Source organism: Protopterus annectens, chromosome 8.part0 (genome assembly GCF_019279795.1).
Source record: "Protopterus annectens isolate FY-2018-M chromosome 8.part0, PAN1.0, whole genome shotgun sequence".
NCBI lineage: Eukaryota > Metazoa > Chordata > Ceratodontiformes > Protopteridae > Protopterus > Protopterus annectens.
Window position 1 is genome coordinate 194,557,233 of NC_056741.1, and position 25,559 is coordinate 194,582,791.

The 25,559-nt window shown below is 38.0% G+C and overlaps 1 protein-coding gene across 1 annotated transcript in view; it reads right to left on the minus strand.

The window, feature by feature from the left end:
- The window catches only part of LOC122808188 (alpha-2-macroglobulin-like protein 1), a 452,973-nt gene that overhangs the window by 390,051 nt on the left and 37,363 nt on the right, over positions 1-25,559 (minus strand). The window contains exon 2 of the mRNA XM_044079156.1: positions 6,272-6,473. Within this exon, the coding sequence (XP_043935091.1) occupies positions 6,272-6,473 (202 nt within the window). The remainder of the gene's footprint in view (positions 1-6,271; positions 6,474-25,559) is intronic.

The window sequence follows — 25,559 nt, forward strand, 5'->3', positions numbered from 1 at the left end:
TTTATTTAACTGTTGTATGTATCGTGAACCAAGGAAATTATTGTTATCAGTTTCCAGCAAACAACAAAAAATTCCAGTATTTTTAAATTAACTGATAACCACTTTTTAATAACAACTTTCTTCAACACTAAGGTACATTATAGCCCAGTAATATGGCAGAAAGATTATTTTTTCCCCAAGTAACCTGCCTGGTATAATAGCAGATACAGCATCAATTAAAGACAGTACTCATGGAGGTACTTTAGATCCAGTAGTTAGACTACCACATTCTCATAATATTTTAGACAGTTAAACATTCTCAGAAGCAACATCTGCACAAAGGATTTAAAGAAGAAATACTGTAGATGAAGATAAGGCAGAGACAGCAAACACAAATAACTGGACAGATGAATTAGGACTTAAAAGATAAGCATAAACATATTATTTATTTTAATAGTAAGGAAAGTCACATTATCTCATAAGGAACTAGAACATCTTTACAAAATCTTATGGCATATTATAGCAAAGAAATATCAATTCAGCCCCATTCATCCTCTATTAAAGCAGGAAGCACACTGCAGAACCTGGAACTTAATCTTCCTCATTAGTCATTTCTGATTTCAGAAAATAAGAAGATTCCATAAATTTTAAAGAGTGAACCATTACAGGGTTGGCCGGTTTCCCTACGGAATGTTATAATTCACAAACTTTCTTGCACTTTTCCGGTTTATATCCATCACTTTCCACTGAACTTTTTTCCAGACTCCTTTAGGGATTCGACAAGGAACCAGCAGTAGCTGGTAGTTTTCCCCAGGTATGTGCACCAGACTTCATACCACTCTAAAACAAAATGGCTGCCAGTCCAAATTCAGGGCCAGCATTCACTTTTATGTTTTAAAGGCTGAGGTGCCTTCTGTGTGTACTCAGCACATTATCCCTGTGTTCATGTGGGTTATCTCTGGGTGCTCTGTTTTCCTCCCACATTCAAAAGCCATGCAGTAAGTGGAATGGACACTCTGAAGTGGCCATAGATATGAGTGTGCAAGCATGTGTGTGGTATGGAAAAACAGCAGCAGGGCAAGCCATCTGGCAGAGTGAACACTGGTGCTATTTATTGCCATCATTGATGTGACATCCAAACCCCATGTGAGAAATGGGGAAAAAGGAGGTTGTGGATGGGTGGATTAGGGCAAACAGTAAGCTGATGTGAAGAAGACAAAAAGCAATGGGAAGTCCTTAAGGGAGACAGAGCCATCTGCATTATGTATTCACCTTCTATCCTTTCACTCTCACCAACATATTTCTTGTATTATTATTAGGACCCTTTATACTCTCTATGTCCTAATATCACCACCAGCTTTGTCCTTCCTTGCATACTTTTCTGCACATAGCTTTGAGTATCATATCTATTGAACTAGTGTACTTCTGGGTTATGCTTAGGACATAAGAAGTGCTCCAAATGGCAGTTACGCCATATTTATAACTGTTGATTTTTACTTAAATATGTTTTCAGTAGGTCTACTCCACATGCATTATGCATACTTTGTACATTTACATTTGCTTGCGCTTAGAGTGACACCACGTATGTTGTTGATACATATAGTATTGTAATGATCCTGTATATGGGTTCAGAGTAACAATACTCATAGGTCGTTACTGCTTCTGCTTTTGTTAAGATCAAATGTCATACACAGTGTTGCAAAGATGATAGTACAGTCATTACTGTTTAAATATTGTAAATATGACTCATTCATATCTTGCATAATTGCATTTGACACATGCACAAGTCTGCTATGTTGCCTTAGAGAATTGTTGACCTGTACATCACCACTCTGATTGAAGAATGAGCATTCTCCAGCAGTGTGTTAATGTACAGCTAATACCCACTGAGAAATGAGATATTAAGCTGCCATGAAACTCGAACTGTAACAGAAATAACATCCACCATTATTTTACTCTCGCTAAGCACTGTTCTGCTGTTTAGTCAGTGTAAAATTAAAACAAAAAAAAAAGAAAAGAAATAGAAAAGTATATGTGCATGTGCATGTGTGTTTGTGTGCGTGTGTGCGTGTGTGTGTGTGTGTGTGTGTGTGTGTGTGTGTGTGTGTGTGTGTGTGTGTGTGTGTGTGTGTGTGTCTGTGTGTGTGTGTGTGTGTGTGTGTGTGTGTGTGTGTGTGTGTGTGTGTGTGTGTGTGTGTGTGTGTGTGTATGTGTGTGTGTGTGTGTGTGTGTGTGTGTGTGTGTGTGTGTGTGTGTGTGTGTGTGTGTGTGTATGTGTGTGTGTGTGTATGTGTGTGTGTGTGTGTGTGTGTGTGTGTGTGTGTGTGTGTGTGTGTGTGTGTGTGTGTGTGTGTGTGTGTGTGTGCGTGTGTGTGTGTGTGTGTGTGTGTGTGTGTGTGTGTATGTGTGTGTGTGTGTGTGTGTGTGTGTGTGTGTGTGTGTGTGTGTGTGTGTGTGTGTGTGTGTGTGTGTGTGTGTGTGTGTGTGTGTGTGTGTGTGTGTGTGTGTGTGTGTGTGTGTGTGTGTGTGTGTGTGTGTATGTGTGAGAGAAAGAGAGATTGATCATGTAGTGGTTGCAACTCTTAAAAGGTATGCATACCTGTCAATCTTAGCTCAAGAAATCTGAATAAAGCCTAAAATAATGGGGAAAGAAAGGCATAAGAATAAGGAAAGGTTTTAAATATTGTTCTGATAAAAGTTGCTGTAATAACATGATTTATGTTAACATGCATTCTCTGATGGATTTGAAGTCCAAACCTGTCACCTGTCCCTGATTTTCAGGGACACCTCTAATTTTGACTCAAATTTTAGCTCTACCTCACTTAATCTCTCCTAAAACTGGGGACTTTTGGAGAAAAGGTAGTGAATTACACTTAATGAACAATAACAATAGAGTTACAAACATTTAACTTCAGACTGCTTATATTACTTCATATTCTCTTATTCTGTCAACATCTCAAATACTTTTGGATTTGTCCCCTGATTCTGCTGAGATTTGTTCCTGATTTGTTGACAGCTATGATGAAGTCTGAAACTCAAATGTAACTCATTATTTAGTGACTTCAACCCCCAATGATTTGCCAGCATATACTGCAGCAAGTTAGGAACAGTAGGGGGAGGAACTATGTTACATCAAAATTGTTAAAAATATATGTAGTTGTATGCCTGAGACTTTTCTCACTTAAATGGGATCTGTCAGCTAGCCTCCAGGTCAACAAAGAAAAAAAATGCATTTCCAAAGACATTATTCCAAAGCCTTTTGTAATAACTGTATATAATAGCTACCATTTCAACAGCCTAGAACCTACTACACTTACTTAAGATACATCAGCTAATTATACTGTAATATGCCTTGAACCCGAAGCACAGGGGGAATCTACTGATGCTGTCACTGAATACTGTGTACAGCTTATTAGTTACACCAATGAAATCACACCTTCCTTAGCCAAAAGAGCTAACAAAGATATTTTTTCATGTTTACAAGTAGATTACATTTTATTGACTGTTGTTTTTAAAGGTTTAAGCATTAGGTCAGAGAAATCTCTGGCTACAGATTGACAGGTTCTGATGGCTTTTGCCCCAATTTCCTTTGATCATGTGACAAATTCATTGCTGAGAAATTCTTGTATACTGTCAACTCCTACCATGGCCTTCTAAGAGATTAGAACCTTAGACTCTGTCATCACACTACCCAAGCTTGCACTGAGAGTCATGTAAGTCTATGCTCTTTACTTTATACACAGTCTAGAAAAGTTTGTATCAATGCAGCGAAATACAGTATTTGTATTAGTATATGGACTGCTAAGTACAGTTTTGTCAGTGGCCTAGACATCACAGAGATGGTATTTACAAAGTAGATGGGCATCATTGGGAATTTGCCCTTTTCTCCACTGTAGTGCGATCTCGGAGTTGGTATATTTAGTTAGGGGATGTGTGGAGGGCAAATCCCCCCACTTTGCTGAGTTTAAAATTTTATAGTGTTTGGTATAGTTGCTAGCTGGTCCACTAGTTTCTTTTCCTGTGAGAAAATTTGCTGAAATGATAGCTCATTGAAGTAAGCTTTTGGTAAAGTGAGTTTGATGAACAGGGATTCGATAAATAGACTGTTCGACAAAGTAATATAGAGCCATACATGTGTGTGTGTGTGTGTGTGTGTGTGTGTGTGTGTGTGTGTGTGTGTATGTGTGTGTGTGTGTGTGTGTGTGTGTGTGTGTGTGTGTGTGTGTGTGTGTGTGTGTGTGTGTGTGTGTGTGTGTGTGTGCGCATGTGTGTGTGTGTGTGTGTGTGTGTGTGTGTGTGTGTGTGTGTGTGTGTGTGTGTGTGTGTGTGTGTGTGTCTGTGTGTGTGTGTGTGTGTGTGTGTGTGTGTGTGTGTGTGTGTGTGTGTGTGTTCTATTCCCACACCAGTGAGATGAACTGCTGACACTGCTGTGCAGCATTAGGGCATCCTGCACTGCCAGGTCTGCCATCTTTTGGATGAGATGATAAACCAAGGTCCTATCTGCTTAAGTCGATGGCAGCTTAGGTGGATGCAAAAGATCCAATGGCACTTACTGAAAAAAAATAGGTGATGTTTCCATGGTGTCCTGGTCAAATTTTACCTGGTCAGTATGAATGACCTCAGGTCACCCATGAAAACAGGACACCGGCTAAGAAGGACTAACCTGGTTAAAAAAAACACACAGTAAGGAACATTTACATTGTATCCTCAGATGTTCTTTTAAGTTAGTATAGATTCATTGGGTATATCTGGTCAGTAGCTCTTTACCTGTAGTATTTCATATATTTATCTGTTATTATACAGTCTTCTTTATAGTACAGGAAATGGATTCCATTTGATTGTCCATCCCTCTAAGATCATTGTAGAATTCTTGAGTCATCTCTTCAACCCCCTCTGTCCCCTTTTTACAATGTTTATATTGCTCTTATGTGTTGGATCCCACACAGAATAAATGAGGTCTGGTCACTGTAAAAATACTCTGAAAGCTTTAAGAATTAAACTCTAATCCTGTCCTTCCATTCACGTTTCATACATGCCTGTTACAATCTGTATGAAAGTAGTTTGCTGTTAAGTCATGTTAACAGATCTTTAGATGCAATGTAACTAAACTTACCTATTTAGTCACATTTTAGAGTCTCTCTCACACTTTTATTTATCAGACTTCTGTTAATGATTTATGCTTTTTTGTCATCAGTATATTTAAGCTTCTTCATTGTTTATAGAGGAATGCTTAAAAATAAAAATAAAAAAAATACAACAGTCACTGAAATCTGAAACTCTGTGGGATCCAACTACTGAAATTCCACTAATCAGATGATATGATATGGTTTTAGTTATATCAGAAGGTACTATAAGAATGCATTAAGTCATTTATGCAAATAGAAGACCAAACAGTTGTCTTAATATGAACCTGTTGATTTACAAAATAAAGTTTTGTGCAACCCTAAGGTGAACATTTTCAGAATACTTGACAAGTGTGTATCTATATCTGTGATGATATGGTTGAGATACAGTTGATTAGGTACCATCTTTCAAAAATTTAGCAATGGGTCTTTTATACAGCTGAGGATATTACTGACAAACACTAATTGGCTATTAACTGTTGTTTTGTGATTTCTTTTTGTGTCTTGATGATTTAATACAACAATATCCTTCATTCAGGATAAACAAATTATACTTTGTGCTACCAGCCCATTATTGTTTCAAAAGTGGCCATTATAATTATGGGTCAATACTGTTAACTATACCTCTACAATTCTTCTTTTTAGTAACTAATTGCCCCCTAGCTGAAGTTGTCATGTGTGGCACTGAAGTCTAAATCACACAGTTGTTGAAAACTGCATGTCTTCTTGTATCCAACTTATTTTCTTATTGCATATCTCTAAATGTTTTCCAGTGTACAATTAATTTTCTTGTTTACAACTTGTCAGCATCACTGTTTCCTGTAATTATCATGGCAAAGCCATTTGCATACATTACTAAATTTGTTAATGATTAACGTTTTAATTTAGGTAGTCCTAATACTGCATTGTACCATGCTGTAGTATCATTATATAGACTAGCATGTTTCCAGCAATTCTGAAAAGAAACAGGAAGCAATTTATAGTTTTGAAATTGTTTTTGGGCGTACAAAGTAACACAGCAAAAAAGAAAAGACATAGAGAAGAAAAGAGAGAGATCAAAAAAATGAAGTAATCTTTGTGATTTATATCTCTAAAAATATATTATGGTTTAATAATCAACATTTTCACATGCAATGGCTACCTGTGATGTTTGATTTGAAAACTCTCACCTGGAATGAAGCACATTTGTAGTAGCTTGGGGCCTGTGAAGAGGCACTACCCACTATAGTGTCCAGGAAAAGTGTTTGGTTATTCACATTGGTCTGCAGTGTGATGGTCAAAATGAAGGAACGGTCAATGTTGAAAACATGTGCACATACTTTGGCAGTAGTCAGACTCTGAAGCTGGGCAGGAAAAATTACCAAGAATTGCCTAGGTGTAAATTAAGATAAGAAATACAACCAGATAAATTTCACACAGAGGTAACGCTATTTAGTTACTATAGTAAAGTCTTACGTTTTCAACAATTCTCCCCTTAAACCGTAGCCCTGCAAAACATTTGATGGTAAAACTAATTATGCATAGTGCTGAATGTAGACTTGAAACCAAAGAAAAACTTGAAATATAAAGATTATCACCATTCTACAGCTTCTTGCTTTTATATGTAATTATGACAAAGTTTATTAGTTTCTCATATTGTCATGGAGTAACAGCCATGCATATTTTACAAAACTGCATTCTTCTAGATGTGATCATGTGACAAAATATTGAAATGAAGGCAGATTGTGATGGTTTCCCATTTACATGACATATAAAAGACATAGATCACCATCCTGATGGGCTTTTCATGTACAGTATATGCATCTGCAATTCTTCATCAGCACCTGAAGGTGGTATATATATATATATATATATATATATATATATATATATATATATATATATATATATATATATTTAAGTGAAACCTAGAGTCAAGGAACTCTGTCAATTAGCAGATCCAAATTTTGAACATTTGAACATACTACTACTTTCACAGATAGAAACAGATTTTATATTAAACAGTCCTACCGCCATCTGTGCCCAAATTAATGTTATAACAATGAATGACTGATTTGACTGTCAAAAGTCTTCAAACAGCCATACATCTGTCTTGGTTGTCATGAAAAGTAACTGTACTGCTCTTTCATGCCTAAGTCAGATTGATCAGTAGTGCACCATTTGACATTATATTCAGCATTACCAGCTATCCACTTTTCTGTCATAAGAAGATTATCCACTGGTGTGCTAAGAAATATAAAAATCATGACACCTTGAAACACGTTGACCAGAAACATTTTCTTAGAATTTAGCAAAACAAATACAATACATACTGGTTTAATTCTCTTTGCACCATTCAGAAGTGAATTTATTAGACAATTGCATGACATTTCTAGTTATATTAATCCTGCTAAACTGAGATATGGGATTGTTATAATGAAAACAAAAATTAACTCAGCATTATGTGTGCAGTTTTGCACGAATCATTAGCAAGATGAAACTCAGGGAAAATAATTCATTGCATTTCCTAATTTGCTTTCTTTTCTGTATGCATTCATATTACTTTAATATTTGATAAGTATGAAAGACTGTTAAATAAACTGCTTATTTCAAGAAAAACATATGGAAAACTGTATAAAGATAATAAGAAATGGCATTTCAGTTTAAAACAGCAAGGTTATAATATTTACCTGTTATATAGTTAGCTATTTATTTATCTAATTCAACATAGGTAGGAATGACCCAGTGAGCCTTTCAAGTTACGGTCATATTATATAGCCTATCAAAATTTATTTTATTTTATTTGGTTTTATTTGATATTTGCTAACCAGATTGGTCCAACTGAGCCGAAAGCCCATTTTCAGTGGAGACCCGAGCAGAAAAGGTCCAGTACAATAAAAGGGTCTATATTATATCCTCGAACTCTTAAAAAAGCAAACGCTGATTGATCGAACTAGTTTTTGTGAAACTGCAAAATATCGAAGCAGCAGAAACTTGAACTTTTTCCTAGGAAAAGAATTCAGTTGTCTGTTTCTGTTGCTTCGGTATTTTCAGTGTTATGGTGGAAAGTTACCGGTTGGATTCAGGTAAGTGTGCGATTGTCCGGATGTGAGTGTTAGGGTGATTTAGGTGAGTTAGGGTTAGGGCTCAGGTTAGGTGTGTGTGAGATTGAGTTGACATGAGGGTTAGGGCAGATTTAAGTGAGTTAGGGTTAGGGAGCAGGTGAGGTGAGTGTGCGATACCTTAGGGTTAGGGTTTGGGTTAAGGTAAGTGGGTAGTTAGTGGTGTGTGCATAGTTTAGTGCAGGGTTACATATCAGATTTTAGGTGTATGTGTGTGGATTTCTGTTTGTTTGGTGTGCTTGTGTTGTGTGTATGGGCTTCCCTGGGAAAAAAATCGCTGATCTGACAGTTCAAGATTGTAAGCTTTCGCTTAAATTAGGTCGATCAATCAGCGTTCACTTTTTTAAGCATTCGATGATATAATATAGACCCACAATAAAAGCAAAAATAAACAGTAAGGGGCTGGTGACATGAGGTAAACAAAGATGAGACATAAGTTGTTATATAGCATAGCAAATACAATGAAATACAAAATTGAAACATAACATAAGACAAATGTTGTTACATAGCATGGCAAATAAAATACAAAGCTGAAACATAACGCAAGACAAATGTTGTTACATAGCATGGCAAATACAATGAAATACCAAACTGAAACATAACGTAAGACAAATGTTGTTACATAGTATGGGAAATACAATAAAATACAAAACTGAAACATAACATAAGACAAATGTTGTTACATAGCATGGCAAATACAATGAAATACAAAACTAAAACATAACTTAAGACAAATGTTGTTTCATAGCATGGCAAATACAATGAAATACAACACTGAAACATAATGTAAAACAAATGTTACATAGCATGGCAAATACAATAAAATTCAAAACTGAGACATAACTTAAGATAAATGTTGTTACATAGCATGGCAAATACAATAAAATACAAAACTGAAAAATAATGTAAGACAAATGTTGTTACATAGCATGGCAAATACAATAAAATACAAAACTGAAACATAACATAAGACAAATGTTGTTACATAGCATGGCAAATACAATAAAATACAAAACTGAAACATAACGTAAGACAAATGTTACATAGCATGGCAAATACAATAAAATACAAAACTGAAACATAACATAAGACAAATGTTGTTACATAGCATGGCAAATACGATGAAATATAAAACTGAAACATTAGTTGACAGATTTTGCTACATAGCATGGCAAATACAATGAAATGCAAAACTGAAACATAGCGTAAGACAAATGTTGTTACATAGCATGGTAAATACCCATGCCCTTCCCCTCCACTCAATTGTAATTCCACCCTATCCTCCCCTCCACTTCTCAATCTAAACTCTAGACCCTTTAACTCTCTTCTGACCTGTCATCTAAACATCAGAAGTGTAAACAATAACATTCACAACCTACATGCCCTTTTAGCAACTTGTTCCCCAGACCTACTATGTCTCACAGAAACCTGGCTTAAACCAAGTACGAAAGACACACAGATAATCCCACCAGGGTATGATATACTAAGAGCAGACCGAATAACTCGTAAAGGTGGCGGTGTAGCCATACTCTACAAAAATACATTACAAATCTCCCTTGCCTCTCCACAACCCCTCCTAACAAACAATGCCGAAATTCTACTTGTAAAACTTCAACCAAACAAACATAAAAGCATAAATATAGCATGTATTTACATCCCCCCAGGCAACAATAATAACAAAACCTTAGAGGACTTTCTCCACTGGTTAACTCAAACTCACCCCCAGGAATCCATAGTGTTAGGTGACTTCAACATCGATTGGAATTCCTTCTCATCTAGCTCCCCATCTAGCAGCATAAATCTACATGGCTTTTCTCAGCTCATATCCACTCCTACCAGACTAGGTAAACCCCAAAACAAAGACAGCATCCTGGACTGGATCCTTACTAATAAAGATCCTGACCAATACTCAGCAGGTACTCACCCAGAGGACATGAGTGATCACTTACTCACCTATGTTATCAAATTCAAGAAAATCACCCCGCTTCTTACAACCATAAAAAAAATCAGGAACAATAATAAATTCAACGCCTCCATTTTTCAAACTGAACTTAAAGCCCACAACTGGACAATACTCAAGTCTCTTCCTCTTGAAGAGGCAGTTATCTACTTCAACACCACCTTCCTCAAGATTCTAGATTCCCATGCTCCAATACGGTCCATTAGAACTAAAACCAAAACCGCACCATGGCTCTCCAAGGAAACAAAATCCAAAATCCTATCTAGAAACAAGATGTGGGTCACATGGCACCTCTAAAGACCCACACTCCCACCAAATCTTCCGGCAACTTAGAAATGAAACTAAAAGAATGATCTTAAATGATAAAATAAACTTCTTCCTCCACCTCCAACACAAACACCTTAATAATCCACAAAAATTCTGGGCAGGCTTAAACAAGCTCCTGCACCCAGGCCAGGCAACCACCCCACTCCAACAACTTGCAAACAACAGTGCCCTGTAAACATTGCTAACACATTCAATAGTTTCTTCACAGAAACTATACAATCCCTGGCCACACAATTCAAACAAACAACCAGCCCACTCCACTACCCATGCCAGCAGAATACTACAACTACATCAGATCATCTATTTACCTTCGATCCAGTACCTATATCCTTTATAACATCTCTTCTTAAAAAACTAAAACCCACTAAGCTAGCAGCTGACCTTCTCCCAGCTGAGTTTCTGCAAAAAGCAGCTGAGGCCATTTCCTATCCCGTCTCCATAATCATAAACCGTACCTTGTCAGAAGCCTTCATCCCTCCATATGGAAAATGTCCCACATTATTCCTCTCCATAAAGGTGGTAGCTCACTAGAGCTAACCAACTACAGACCTATAGCTATACTCTCACCCCTGGCCAAAATTATGGAAAAGTGTGTCCACAAACAACTGATGGAACACCTCACCAAAAATAAAATTCTAGCTAACTCCCAACATGGCTTCAGGCCAAATCACCGTACCACATCAGCCCTACTATCCTTTTCTAATACCATCAATAACTTCAGAAACAATAATAAACTATCATCTGCTCTTTTCTTAGACCTCTCCAAGGCCTTTGATATGGTGAACCACATTCAACTCCTCCATACATTAAAAAACTATCACTCAGCAATTCCACGCTGAAATGGTTCCAATCCTACCTGTCCAATAGGCAACAGGCTGTTCTATGGCAGGACAAATTATCTACATGCCTACCTGTTACACTTGGAGTTCCCCAAGGATCTATTCTTGGCCCTCTTCTCTTCACCATCTTTGTTAATGACCTGCCCACAATCACCCCCATGCCACATGCATTCAATATGCAGATGATTCGACTATCATCAGCACTGCCTCCAACCTGGCAGACCTCACTGCTTCAACCCAAGACACCTTCAACCTAATAGAAAATGGTTCTCAAGTCGACAACTAGTTCTCAACCCCAACAAAACAAAACTACTTACTTTCTCACCCACTAACAAGACTCTTCCCCACCTTCTCTATTACATCCTCCAATGGAATCACTATATCACCAGAAGCTCACACAAAGCTATTAGGTGTTACCATTGATAACTCCCTTAAATTTGACACCCATTTCAATCTTACCATCAAAACCGTCAATAAAAGCTTGGCTCTCTATAAAGTAAAACACTTTCTCACTCCTCACGCTAAAATTACAATTGCCAGCACACACCTACTATCAACTCTTTTCTATGCCTCCCCCTTCTTTACAAACCTAAACAAGACAACCCTTAACAAACTTGCTTCTTGTTACAATCACATAGCTAGATTTGCCACAAATTCCACCTTTAGAACGCACCACTGCACTAACTTGAAGCAACTAGGGTGGTTAGAGTTTTCCAGCCAACTCCATTTCAACCAACTCAAAACGGCTCACCAGATACTGTATCACCCAGAGAAAACACCAGCTCTGAAAAACATCATTCACCCCTATATTAACCTGCAATCTTTACGCTCCTCCAATAAGATCTTAGCTCAAACTACCAAAGCCAATAATTCTGCTGGGGATTCTCTATTCTCAAACTTTGTAGGTAAAATGTGGAACTCCTTCCGACCATGCTCACCTCGAACCCTCACTCCTACAATTCAAAAAAAGCTTAAACCCCATCTCAATACTCTCTGGCAATGTCCCTGTTCCAAACCTGATTAACCACTATCATTTACCCTTCTCTTACCTCACTATCCTTAACCGCTTTTAACAAGGCGCCTCGGCTTTGTAACTGACCTATGTTTTTTATTATATGCTGCTGTTGTTTTTTTTTTTCCCAAGATGTGATGTATCTTTATATTGTATTTAGAACTCAACTATCTTCCTTTTTTTGCATTAACAATGTTCTTATGTCTGTTATGAACTTGGAGCTTTTCTCCCCGGGCCTCCGCTGAAAATGGACATGTATCCAGTCGGACTCTCCCGGTTAACAAATGTAAAATAAATAAATAAATAAATACAATAAAATACAAAGCTGAAACATAACGCAAGACAAATGTTGTTACATAGCATGACAAATACAATGAAAAACAAAACTGAAACATAACATAAGGAGAATATTGTTACATAGCATGGCAAATACAATGAAATACAAAACTGAAACATAACTTAAGACAAATGTTGTTACATAGCATGGCAAATGCAATGAAATACAAAACTGAAGCATAACATAAGACAAATGTTGTTACATAGCATGACAAATACAATGAAATACAAAACTGAAACATAACTTAAGACAAATGTTGTTACATAGCATGACAAATACAATGAAATACAAAACTGAAACATAACTTAAGACAAATGTTGTTACATAGCATGCAAGAAATATAAAATTGAAACATCAGTTTTTACATTGATTATAGCAGAGAATGAAACATAAAATTATAGTACAGGCTGGTATATTACAAGTGATGCAGAGGTACCTCATAGTTGAGAATTCATGAGAGTTAGAGCTTTAAAGATATAAAGAATTATATCAAAAGTAAAGAGGGCGAGAGGGTTATGTAGGGTCCAAAAAATAAATACGTAGAAATACAGCATTTCCAAGGATGCTGAATTCAAAGGCATGGTATGGGTAAACTCCAACCCATACCTTAAACAACTGCTGCTACTTTATTGGTGCCTCACTGATGCACTGTTATGCAACTGCAGATTATCTTTCCTGTTGTACAACTTGATAATATACTTTTGCGTATTACATAGCCAGCTTCAGTATGCTCTGCAGGACTGTGGACATGTATACCATGAGCTTATCCATGTGTGTGTGTGTGTGTGTGTGTGTGTGTGTGTGTGTGTGTGTGTGTGTGTGTGTGTGTGTGTGTGTGTGTGTGTGTGTGTGTGTGTGTGTGTGTGTGTGTGTGTGTGTGTGTGTGTGTGTGTGTGTGTGTGTGTGTGTGTGTGTGTGTGTGTGTGTGTGTGTGTGTGTGTGTGTGTGTGTGTGTGTGTGTGTGTGTGTGTGTGTGTGTGTGTGTGTGTGTGTGTGTGTGTGTGTGTGTGTGTGTGTGTGTGTGTGTGTGTGTGTGTGTGTGTGTGTGTGTGTGTGTGTGTGTGTGTGTGTGTGTGTGTGTGTGTGTGTGTGTGTGTGTGTATGTATGTGTGTCTGCATGTATTTATTGTGCAACATTCCTACATATCTCTGGGGAACAAGACATAAAAGTATTTATTGATTTTAGTATTTTAGTTTCCTTGTTGAAGACAAAAATGAAACAGCAGCATGTAACAAAAAATTCAGAAATTGCAGTATATGCCATAATAATTTGCAACTTATTAGATGTGCTGTTTAAAAGACTTACAGATCCTTCAAAGACCATAGAGGCTTGTATGAATGAATCAAAGGACAGAAATAAAAATAGTAAATTCAAAAATTTGAATATTTTTAATGAAAAGCAGAGTAACTTATGAAAACCTATGGCTTTGTGCAAAGAAAGTAAAATTACTAGTTGATAGTTAAAAAATCATCTGAGGAAAAGGATAACTGTAATACAGAATATGAGTCAAACAAGAACAATTGAGCCCCATTCCCATGGCACTAAGAGATAAAGCTCTGACTGTACCCCAGACACGCTATGTTTGATTGGCAACATGTGCATGGAGGGACCATTTCAGAGGCTCATAGATCATAGGATCATAGATGGTTACTAGGCTAATGGCACAGGGCTCTTATAAGCCTAGCGAAGTTCAACCCATGCTGCCAAGGGTGTCTGGTTCAGGGAGACACTAAAATCAGCACCTATTACCCATGTCCAAGAGGAACACAGGTGGAACCCCCGGGGTGAATTTCTGGTTACCTATCCAATTGTCCAAGTTATGCTTAAATAAAGCCAATGAGGGGCTTTCTTTAACATGAATAGGAAGCTTGTTCCAAAGGTGGGGCAACCTCTGTGAGACAAATCTGTCTTTCCAGCAAGTTCTATTGATGTCACATACCAGTTTAAGGTCCTGTGAGCAAGTGCCTGTGTGCCATCTGACTTGCAAATGTACAGCATTTCCACTAACACTGGGTCAGAGATTGCTCTATATGCAAGACACAGGTCACATTTGAGCAGTCTGTATGACACAGAGTAAAGCGACAATGATTTCAGTCTGTCTACATAAGACAGATCTTGAAGACCCTGAATTTTCTTTGTAAGGAGCCTTTGTTGTGTCTCCAATTGCTGCAGGTTGTTAGAAAGGGACATAACAATGGGAGCATTATACTCTGTTATTGACCTCATGAAGGAAGAGTACAGGGTGGTTATAACCACTTTTTTCTGAAGGCAGTGCCCTTACTTATGAGATGAGCAATACAAAATGCCCCTCTTACCACTGTGGAAATATGGTGCAAATGAATGACAGTAGCAATTTCCATCCTGCTGGGATGAAGCCAGTGTTTAAGCTGTGATTGAAAAGTGTGCCCAGTGGTGATGCTAATAACTGTTTTAACTCATGTAGAACACAGCCAAAGATGTTGTTTGGTCACATAGAGGCTGTATTTTTGGCCTTGGAGGGGGTGTTTAAGCCCTGATCTTCAGAGATACTAGGTGGGGGACAGGTGTTAGGGATGCTTTGGGGTATATGTGGCAGGGACAGGAGTGTGAAGTTTTCACTGAACCTGTCAGCCAGCAGGTTTGCTATATCCACAGGTTCTGTATAAGTAGTAGTACTAACTACAAGTTCAATGCAAATCTGGACCTTACCTTTGAGGTTATGGATGTAACTAAAGAATGCCTTGTGGTTATTCTTAGTTAGGGATATGGATATATAGTTAGCTTTGGGGTACTTCAACTCAGAGTCTTATTTGCTTGTTTAAGGTAAGGAAGGAGTGTTTCCAGTTTTGAAACTGTTCCTTCCTACTCTTAGACAGCAATTTCTTTCTCCTATTGTGTAGCGTATTAATAGCAGATATCCACCAGGCAGGTTTGTTTTGCCTTGAAGATCTTGCTTTGGTTCTATCAGGTATGGCAGAGCCAATACAATTGTGCAGGTGCATATAAAGCATTGGTGTATAATACAGCACAGGTTTCTGTTCCATCAGTGGGGGAAGGTGTTATGAAGCTATGCTGTCATGTAAGAGGTTGTAATTAGCCTTGGAGAAGTTTTAAGTCTCGCTTTTGCTGGGGGCTGTCTTGTATTATAGTTACTTCTAGCAAGACTGATTTGTGGTCAGATCTCACCAGGGATGGCCACACACTGGGGGTGGTGTATTGGTCCCCCATGTTGGTGAACACAAGATCCAGAATGTTTGAGCCCCTTATCATTGTGTCAACCAGCTGGTCCAGGGCATTGGAGTTAATGAAGTCCAGGAACCATTGTGCAAGTGAATTAGAACACGTATAATTTACCCAGTCAATGGATGGGTAATTAAAGTCACCCAAAACCAGGGTGGTTGGTTAGTTCTTGATTGACTCATGTAGGTCCTAGTAGGCTGAATGCATGTCCTGATTTGTGGAGGGTGGACATATAGATGGCAATGACCTGAAGAGGGCTCTTACCTTCAGTCAATTGCACCTGAAGTAATTCAAGGGAATCCTGCTGTTTAACCAAGCTAAAGGTGTAGTTATCTTTAATGAATAGTTATGGGATGATGAGAGTAGGAGGCAGATGCCAGCTCAACCATACTGTTGAGAGGGGTCTTCTTAGCTATCTGTAATAGCAGCAGTAAGAGCTATGCAGACTCCTTGCTGCAAGTGATGTACCTCTTGGTCTGTACATTGTCCATCCTCATAAGCATACACACACATCCCAAGGGCAGCCATTGCACAACTTACTTGGATGGTGCAGGGTGACAGGGGTTAAGGCACATTCCATCTTAGCAGTATGATGCTGTACTAGTTTCCTCAGCCTCCTCACTGGCTGCAGATGTTAATTGGGTTGAGCATGGAGGGAGGCTAAGGCACGTCTGGTAATCCAAACAAAAAAGGAAATGAGCTGGTGGCAACTGATGGTCAACTGCCTAATTGAGAGGGGACAGGGATGGAAAAAAATGAAAAACAAAAAATAAAGGACCACCTGTGACCAGCTACTTTATAAATACAGTTCATCCACTGCACTGGGAATTTAATCACCCACCTCCTGAATACTGCAAGCTGAATTTCACTGAACAGACCACCTGTGACCAGCTACGTTATAAATACAGGTTACTATCTAATGTTATAATAACCTGTTAGCAGGACTGGTAGGAGGCCAGGTGCTATCTGCAGTTGGGGCCCAGTCTGGTAGTAGTCACTTATAACCACCCATGTCTCACTAAGAAACCTAGTCCAGTATATTGCTAGGCTACTACATTATACTGCTATAGCAAACTTCTAGTCCCCCTTTTCTATCTTAAGTCTCACACCCACATATATCCATATAACTGTATAGTTGGTGTATTTCTTTAAATTATTTAAACACACATAAAACTTCTTAGTTGGCTTTATCCTTATATCTGTTTTAGCAAACCAACACAAATCAGTTGAAAATCTCCCTTACCTAGCTCACTGATAATTTTTTGGACTCCTCCTTTTCTGTTGTTCTTGGTGCACATCATTATGGTGTCTACCTGGTGTCTTATACCCTTCCCCCTCCCCTGACCTGTCCAAGGTTTAAAATCTCTTGTTTGTTTGGCGCCAACTGCAGATTGCCCCCCTGTTCTACCTAGCTGCTGCATGTGTAAGTTAACAATTTCTGTTACTTGTTTTGTGCATATAGTCCTATCAGTTAACTTTGATAGCAATTTTCCAGGGAAACAGTTCCTGCTTCTTTAAATTGCTGTTTGAGATTGACCGCAGCAGTATTGCCTGCTGATAATTTTTTTTCTTTTTTTACCCTATGTCCGAAGTTTTACTTGGCATGCATTGATTTCAATGCTATGGCCACACATATTCTATTGAATGGATGTGCTTAATAACTGGGCTATGTTTAGTTGTAAAACTATTCTACTAGCGTAGAGCAGTTCAAGAGAAATGTGTGTTTTCTGACCTTAGTATGTATTTCCTATTTATGCTGACTGTGTATTGCTGATATTTATTCTCTTTTCCTGATGTCTGCAGTTTACTCAGCATATATTGTACTTAATACAATAGCCGTAGGTGTAATACTGCTTAATTTCTGTGCTCTGATTTACTTTAACACCATTATACATGTTTTGTGATATTATACAGTGAAATATTTTTTCTACACTGCCCTTGTATATCTCCTTCCTACCTAGATGTGTACTGCTTGTACAGTCCGCTGTTTATGAAAAACAGTCTCCCCCTCTGTTACCACCATAGAGCACTGCCTGGTCCGGCACCTGTGACCAGCCACTTTATAAATACAGGTTACTATCTAATGCTATACCAACCTGTTAGCAGGACTGGTAGAAGACCAGGTGCTATCTGCAGTTGGGCCCCATCCTGGTAGTAGTCCCCTATAACCTCCCATGTCTCACTAAGAAACCTAGTCCAGTATATTGCTAGACTACTATATTATACTGCTTTAGCAAACTCCTAGTCCCCCATTTCTATCTTAAGTCTCACACCCACATATATCCATATGTATAATTGGCATATTTCTTTAAATTATTTAAGTACCCATAAACTCCTTAATTGGCATTATCCTTAATCTGTTTTAGCAAACCAGCACAATTCAATTGAAAATCTTACCTAGCTCACTGATTGTTTTTTGGGCTCCTTCATTCCTGTTGTTCTCGGTACTACCCTGCTCCATTTGCCCTTGCTTATGCTTGGGCTCTCTCCACTGCCCTACCCTGCCCCCATTTCCCACCTGCCCACACTACCTCAAGATTTATACCTAAACTCTCCTCCCACTTATCTTACACCAATCTCCTACAACTTCTCACAAAAATGACCCCCCCATTATCAAAAGCCAGCCACCATCCTTTCATTCAATCTCACCATCCTCTTTATGCTAGCATCAGCAAACTACCTTACCTCTTATCACACCATACTCAGAGATAACTATTCACCTCCAACAAAGCATACTTCCACCCACACTCCTCCCACCCAGCACAACAGCCAGCATATACTCCCAACTACATATCACCACATCACTAGTCCACCTATCTCAGGAAGACTTCTCCCAACCTCTCCCAAATCTCTTATCACAAACAAGTACATAGTTATCCTATCTAACTGTTTAAGCTCTTACACCATAATATAAACCACCAACTAATCCTAGCAGGTGAAATATAACCCAATCCAAGTCCAAGCCCCTGTATAAACTCCACATCTAAGCCATGTGCCACACCCAACCAAATTCCCATGAATAGGCCAAAAAATAGCCTTTTACTACTAAATTTAAATATCTGTAGCATCAATAACACAGTGCTCCTACTCCATGCTTTACTCTCTGCCTATTCCCTGATATACTATCATTAACTGAAACCTGGTTAAAACCCACTACACCCGACAATGATTTCCTCCCAACAGGATACAATGTACTACGTCACGATAGACTGTCTAAAAAAGGAGGAGGTGTAGCATTCATTTACAAAAATAACCTATGACTTGTCACCATCAATCCTCAAGTCCCCCCATTAATAATTCTGAACTTCTCCTAGCCAATCTCAAACTTAGTGATGAAAAATCAATCAATATTATCACTGGTTAGATACCACCAGGTAAAAAATATCCCCTCCCTATAAGCCCTCCTACACTGGATAAATCAAAATCTACCCCAAGAAACCATCATCTTAGGTGATTACAATATTGACTGGAACACATGTTCAACTACTAACCCCACCTCCATATTAACCTTTATAACTTCTCCCAAATCATTCAATCTAGCACTCAACTAGGAAACAGTAAAACCAAAGAATGCCTCCTAGACTGGATCTAGATAAATAAGGCCAAATAGCTTCATACCATGAGGAATCTTTCCAAACACCCTTAGCGACCACCAGCCCACCTTCTTACTAAAATACAAAACTCAAACCAACCCCTCCATTACAAATTACCCAGAACAAAAATAACTTTGACCCATTCAACTTCAAACTTGAACTAAAAAACCTGGTTTCCTAACAAAAACCTACTACTTAATCCCAAAAAGTCCAAACTGCTGCTATTCAAACCTAACAAATCCACCACGATAGCCAACTCTTTTAATATTGCATCCAGAGAGGGTACTATCATCTCTCCAGATACCCACACTAAACTGCTAGGGGTTACCACTAACAATAACCTCAAATTCAACCTGCATATAAATCAAACCATAAAAAGTCCACAAAAAACTTGTCAGTCTTTACAAAAATAAATATTTTCTAACTCAGCCTGCCAGAACAACCAGAGCTCAAACTCTCCTCCTCTCCACCATACTCTATGCTGTACCAATCTTCACCAACCTACCAAAAACAGACATTTCCAAGCTCAATATCTGCTACAATCAAATAGCCAGATTTGCCGCATGTGCTCCCTATCGAGCCCACCACTGTCTCTCACTGCACCAGCTTAGCTGACTTGAATTCCCTAACCTCTTATCATTCCACCAGCTTTCTTTTGCTGACAAACTCTTACTACTACCAGATAAAACTCCAGCACTATCCAACCTACTAAAAATACAAACCAATCCCAGACAACTTCGCTCTAGTGACATAAAGCTTCTCAAGATGACCAAAAGCAATAACACAGCAGATGATTCCCTCTTTCAAAACTACATAGGCAAAATCTGGAACTCCTTACCTTTTGCCATTACCAATGCCAACTCTACAGTGTCATTCAAAACATGACTCAAAGAAAACCTAAAACTTTCATGGATATGCTCCTGCTCCCCCAAAGGCTGACCTCCCACTCCCACCCTCTTCCCTACTCTATTACTCCCTGTTACATCCTCACCTCCTCTTATATAGGTTGTCTCTGTCAGCTGAATTACTGTAATCTTGTGGTAGTTTGTTGTTATGTTTAAAATTCATAACTATGGTACCTTTTATATTTCATGTTTACCAATGTTATTTACATTCTGTTATTTTATTTGTGGAGCTTTTCTCCCCGGCCTCTGCTGAAAATGGATATGTATCCATTCAGACTCTCCCGGTCAACAAATGCAAAATAAATAAAATGAAATAAAATAAATAAATAAAGGCAGGGATGTTTTGCAATGGTACTGATCTAAGAAAGAATGTATAAAGGTAATGCACCTGAAACAAACTTATGATTCAGGATAAGAGGCATAGTAGTGCTTGTATGAATTGCTTGCAGTACATGCATCTAGAATGAGGAGAGGAAGTCTCAGCATTTAATTAATATTGCAGAATCTGTGGTAGAAATGGTCTTTTTGCAAAGATATGTGAAAGCAAATTAGCATGCTACAGAAGAATAACATGAAAATGAAAATGAGCTGTTTATTGTACTAACAAAATGAACAGAGTTGACAAAATGAAGTCAAAAATGTATCTAAATCAATCAGACATAAGGATATGGTAGTCTGCTATCAGGTGATACTGGGCAAAACGTATTATTTAAATTAGATATAGGTGCAGGTTATAGTATCAGAAAATATTTGCAAAAATAAACTAAAAAATACTAACTGTGTAAACATCAATATCATATTCTGGCTATCAGGTGGCACAAGTGGTAAAAATCTTCTGAAGGAATATGAAAAATAAACCCACATGGTTCTTTTTTAAATTGGTAGTCTCAAAGAAGTGCTTTCTCCTCATAGTTCAAGTAATTTGGCTTATAAGAAAACTAGTGTGAAGCAAAGGAGTCCTTATGAGCATTTATAAATTCACACAGGCTTTTATAAATTCACACAGGCATTTTGGATACTATACATAACCATTGCCATGGTATTCTGCATGATCATTATTATGATTATTTGAATGTTATGAAATTGCCAGTAGTATATCACATAGTAATAAATCCTGATGCACTGATGGTATGTGAACTTAAAAAATGCCAATAATTCCCAGAACAGAATTAAAGTTGAACAGGGGCTGAACAGAATGAAAAAACACAGATGCCATTAAGAATTAAGTAGAGGCAAAAGAATGGTAAGTAGTATACTTACTATTAAAGGGAAACTCAAAGTTTATATTGGGGTCAGAGCAAAGTAAATAAACAAGAGCATTGTCTTTTGCTTACTGTTGAAGGATTGATAAAATTAGTGCCGAGTTCTTCTAGGTAACACATACATACCAAGGCTGCTAACATAATAAAGATATATGAAGTAAAATCCAAATTAGTTTTAATACACCATTTGGAATTTATAAGTTTCTTATAGTAATTTATGGTATGTTATCAGTACCAGATGTATTTCAAAATGGTATTTTGCAGCACCCCAACCTTGTGTAGAAAAGGAGAAAGGGGGGGGGGTCATGATGTTTTCTAAGCTACTGATGGCCAGGAAGGTGCTGTAAATGTAAATTATGATCTCTTATTTTAAGTGAGATAAAAGAATAGTCACATGACAGGAGACTAATACAGCTAATAAACAGATTAAGACAGAATTATTCTGGTTATATCGAAGCAACTGTAAAATAATGCTGAAAAGTCTCAAATACATTAATAATATGCTATCAGATGGAGTGCAACATAATGCAGAGAAAATCCAAATTTTGCACAAATGACAAGGCTAAAAGATAATTTGCTGTTAGGGGGATAACTAGGAATTATACAATGTCTTGTGAATTTTGTACCAAATATGTCTGAGATACTTAGGTCTTTAAGAAAGCTGTTAGAGTAGATGTACACTGAAACTGGAGCTATGAATAGGAAGAATTTTGAGATTCTCAAAAAAATAGAGATGTTGCAAGATTAATATACCTTAACATAAGCAATCCTATAGTTTTGCAGGTTGATGTTGGTCAGATAGATCTTTAAGCTCATAAAAATAAAACATTGCCTATGGGTCATGAATACTTATATATGAACAAAATATATGCTCTGATAAGAAAAAAAAATGTTAGAAATATGGTATTTATGTGAGAAATTCCTTAATATATCAACAACAAAGATGTTTACTTGGAATTAGATCAGAAAGCTGTGAAAAGCATGTTGAAAACATCCGTACCAATGCGTTGCTTAGATGGCATAAGGTGCTATTTAATCTGTAGTAGTATGACATGAAAATAAAATACAAACCATGCAAGAAGCTATATATATCAGATATATCAAACAGAACATATTTTTTAGAAAATCATGAACTACTGGAAGAAGAATTAGAAATTATTTGTGTAATTTTACAGATTTAAAATGGCATAAGAAAAATCTTTGGTGCACTGACACTGATTTAAAAATGCAGTTACTGAAATACACTGCAAAGAAAGAATGTCCTGATCAGGCAAACAAAAAGTCATAATTAGGAAAAGAAACTTAGTCACGTATGTGTGTGTGTGTGTGTGTGTGTGTGTGTGTGTGTGTGTGTGTGTGTGTGTGTGTGTGTGTGTGTGTGTGTGTGTGTGTGTGCGTGTGTGTGTGCCTGCGTGAGTGCGTGTGTGTGCGTGTGCGTGTGTGCGTGTGTGTGCGTGTGTGTGCGTGTGTGTGTGTGTGTGTGTGTGTGTGTGTGTGTGTGTGTGTGTGTGTATGTGTGTGTGAGGTTTTTCAGGAAAGACAGTTGTGCTGAAGATTTTAAGTTCAAAGCTGGGAAAGTAATAGCTCACAATCAGCTCAGAAAAATAAATGCTTGACAGGATACACAAGTCACAAATGGAAATAGTAAAGTACAAAGAAACAGCAACAAATATAATGTTCTGGCCAGCTATGATTGCTTGTAATATCACAGTTAACATCACTGCATTATGGTGCTATCATGCAACAGCAACAAATGTGATTTACTTACAAAAAGCACTTTTACAGATTTAGTTTGCAAGATATTTAGAAAATTGTCTTGGTTATTGTATAAAATACAATTTTATCTAATGAAATAGATTCTCACTCCCAGGTTACCTGGTATAATGTCTTAGTTATTTAAAGAATTCAGGTAGTTTTCTGCAGAGAAATGATATATGACTCAAAGATATGGTAATGATAAATCTGGTGAAAGTAAAGTTGTGTAAGTAAACTTACCATAAAAGTAGATGCTTTAATAGATCACTGTTACAGTGCCTTACCATATGGGACATATCCTGCAAAGGGTCAGGCTGGCTTTTAAAGCTTTAGGACATCTTCCATGCACTCTAACCATTGTACAGTTTGAAGAGATCAGTACAAACTCAGTGGTTAGGGTGCAAATATTTCACAGCTTTCTTGAGTCTGAAGAAGGAGGTAAAGTCCTGTCGGATATGAACACAAATAATAAAAATTCCACACCCTGGCATAAATCATAAAAAAAAAAAAAAAAAAGAAAGAAAAAGATTTTAGCAATATATAGATAAATAAATAAATAACTGCAAATTTGACCTGGGATTATAGAAAAGGAATTTGTGGGAATGGGGTGTCTTATATAATTTATCAGACTCTCTGTGAGCAGGTGGCTGACTCTCAGGCAAATTGCTGGCTGCAAAGAATATATCTTCTAAGGCTGACAACAGAGGAGGAACAGCTGTTAGATGAGAAAACTCCACCAATAACACATAATAGTAATAGTAATGATGATGATGATTATAATGATAATAATAATAATAATAATAATAATAATAATAATAATAATAATAATAGGTTCATAGGTTCATACTAGGCTATCTGCCCTAGGGCATTTATAAGCCTAGCCAGAATGTGTTTGGCTTTCGCCACCCATTTTAAATTAATTTTGCTATGCCCATTTTTGAGGTTAGTATACTGTGCCTCTGTCTAACAGTGACACAGAAGTGATACCCGGGGTAAACCTACGATCTCCCATCCACTCATCAAGATTCCTCTTGAAGAGAGTCAATGAGGGACTCTGCTTAACCTGGACTGGGATTTTATTCCAGAGTGAAGGGAGCCTCTGGGTTATGAATCTGTCCCTCCAGCATGTCCTATTTATTTCAGTGCTGAGGTTCAAGTCTCTCGAGTGTGTAGCTCGATGGGATTTGGATTTTCTGAGATGCAGCATGTCCATTAATTCTGGGTTGGACATGGCTTTATACGTCAGGCACAGATGGCCTCTGAACAGGCGGTATGCCAATGAGTAGAGCTGGAGTTTCTTTAACTGGGCAGTATTTGGCATCTGTTTGAGCCCTTTGATCCTCTTGGTGAGGTACTTTTGGGGTCTTTCCAGTTGCTGCAGGTGTCTGGTAAGGTACATCCCAAAAGGGGCTTTGTACTCAATTATGGGCCTGATGAGGGATGAGTAAAGAGGCACGATGATCTCCCCTGATCTAGATGTGAATCCCTTCATGATTAGGTGGGCTATGTTTCTCTAACCACTTTGGCCACGTGGTTGTCAAATGAGAGATTGCTATCAACTTGGGTCCCCAGGTCCCTAATTACTTCTTCGGTACTTAATGGATTACCACCTATGTGGTAATTTGTGGGCACTTTGTTTTTGCCAAAGGGGATGACTATACACTTTTTGGCGTTTAGCTTGAGGCCATGGCTCTGGCACCAGTTGTCTGTTTCTATGAGGCCCTTTTGGAGGACGCTTCTGTCAGCTGGAGAGTCAATTATGGCGCCCAGTTTGCAGTCATCTGCGAACTTGGTCAGCCACAGTCCTTCCGTGTTGGCCTGTACCTCCGAGAAATATATACCGAACAAGAGAGGTCCCAGGACTGAGCCTTGTGGGATGCCACTTGTAACTGGTTTGGAGTCTGACATGGCTCCAGCAATTCTAGCCATGTGGGTTCTGTCCTTGAGCCAGTTTGCAACCCATCTAGTGACATAGGGTTTATATTTAAGCTGGTGAGCTTATCTATAATGCCCGAGTGGGGTATTGTATCAAAGGCTTTTGCGAGGTTCAGGTAGGCAGTGTGGACCAAGGTCAATGGCCTTGGTGACTGTTTCAAAGAAATCAACCAGGTTTAAGAGGCAGGATCTGCCCCTAACAAAGCCGAAC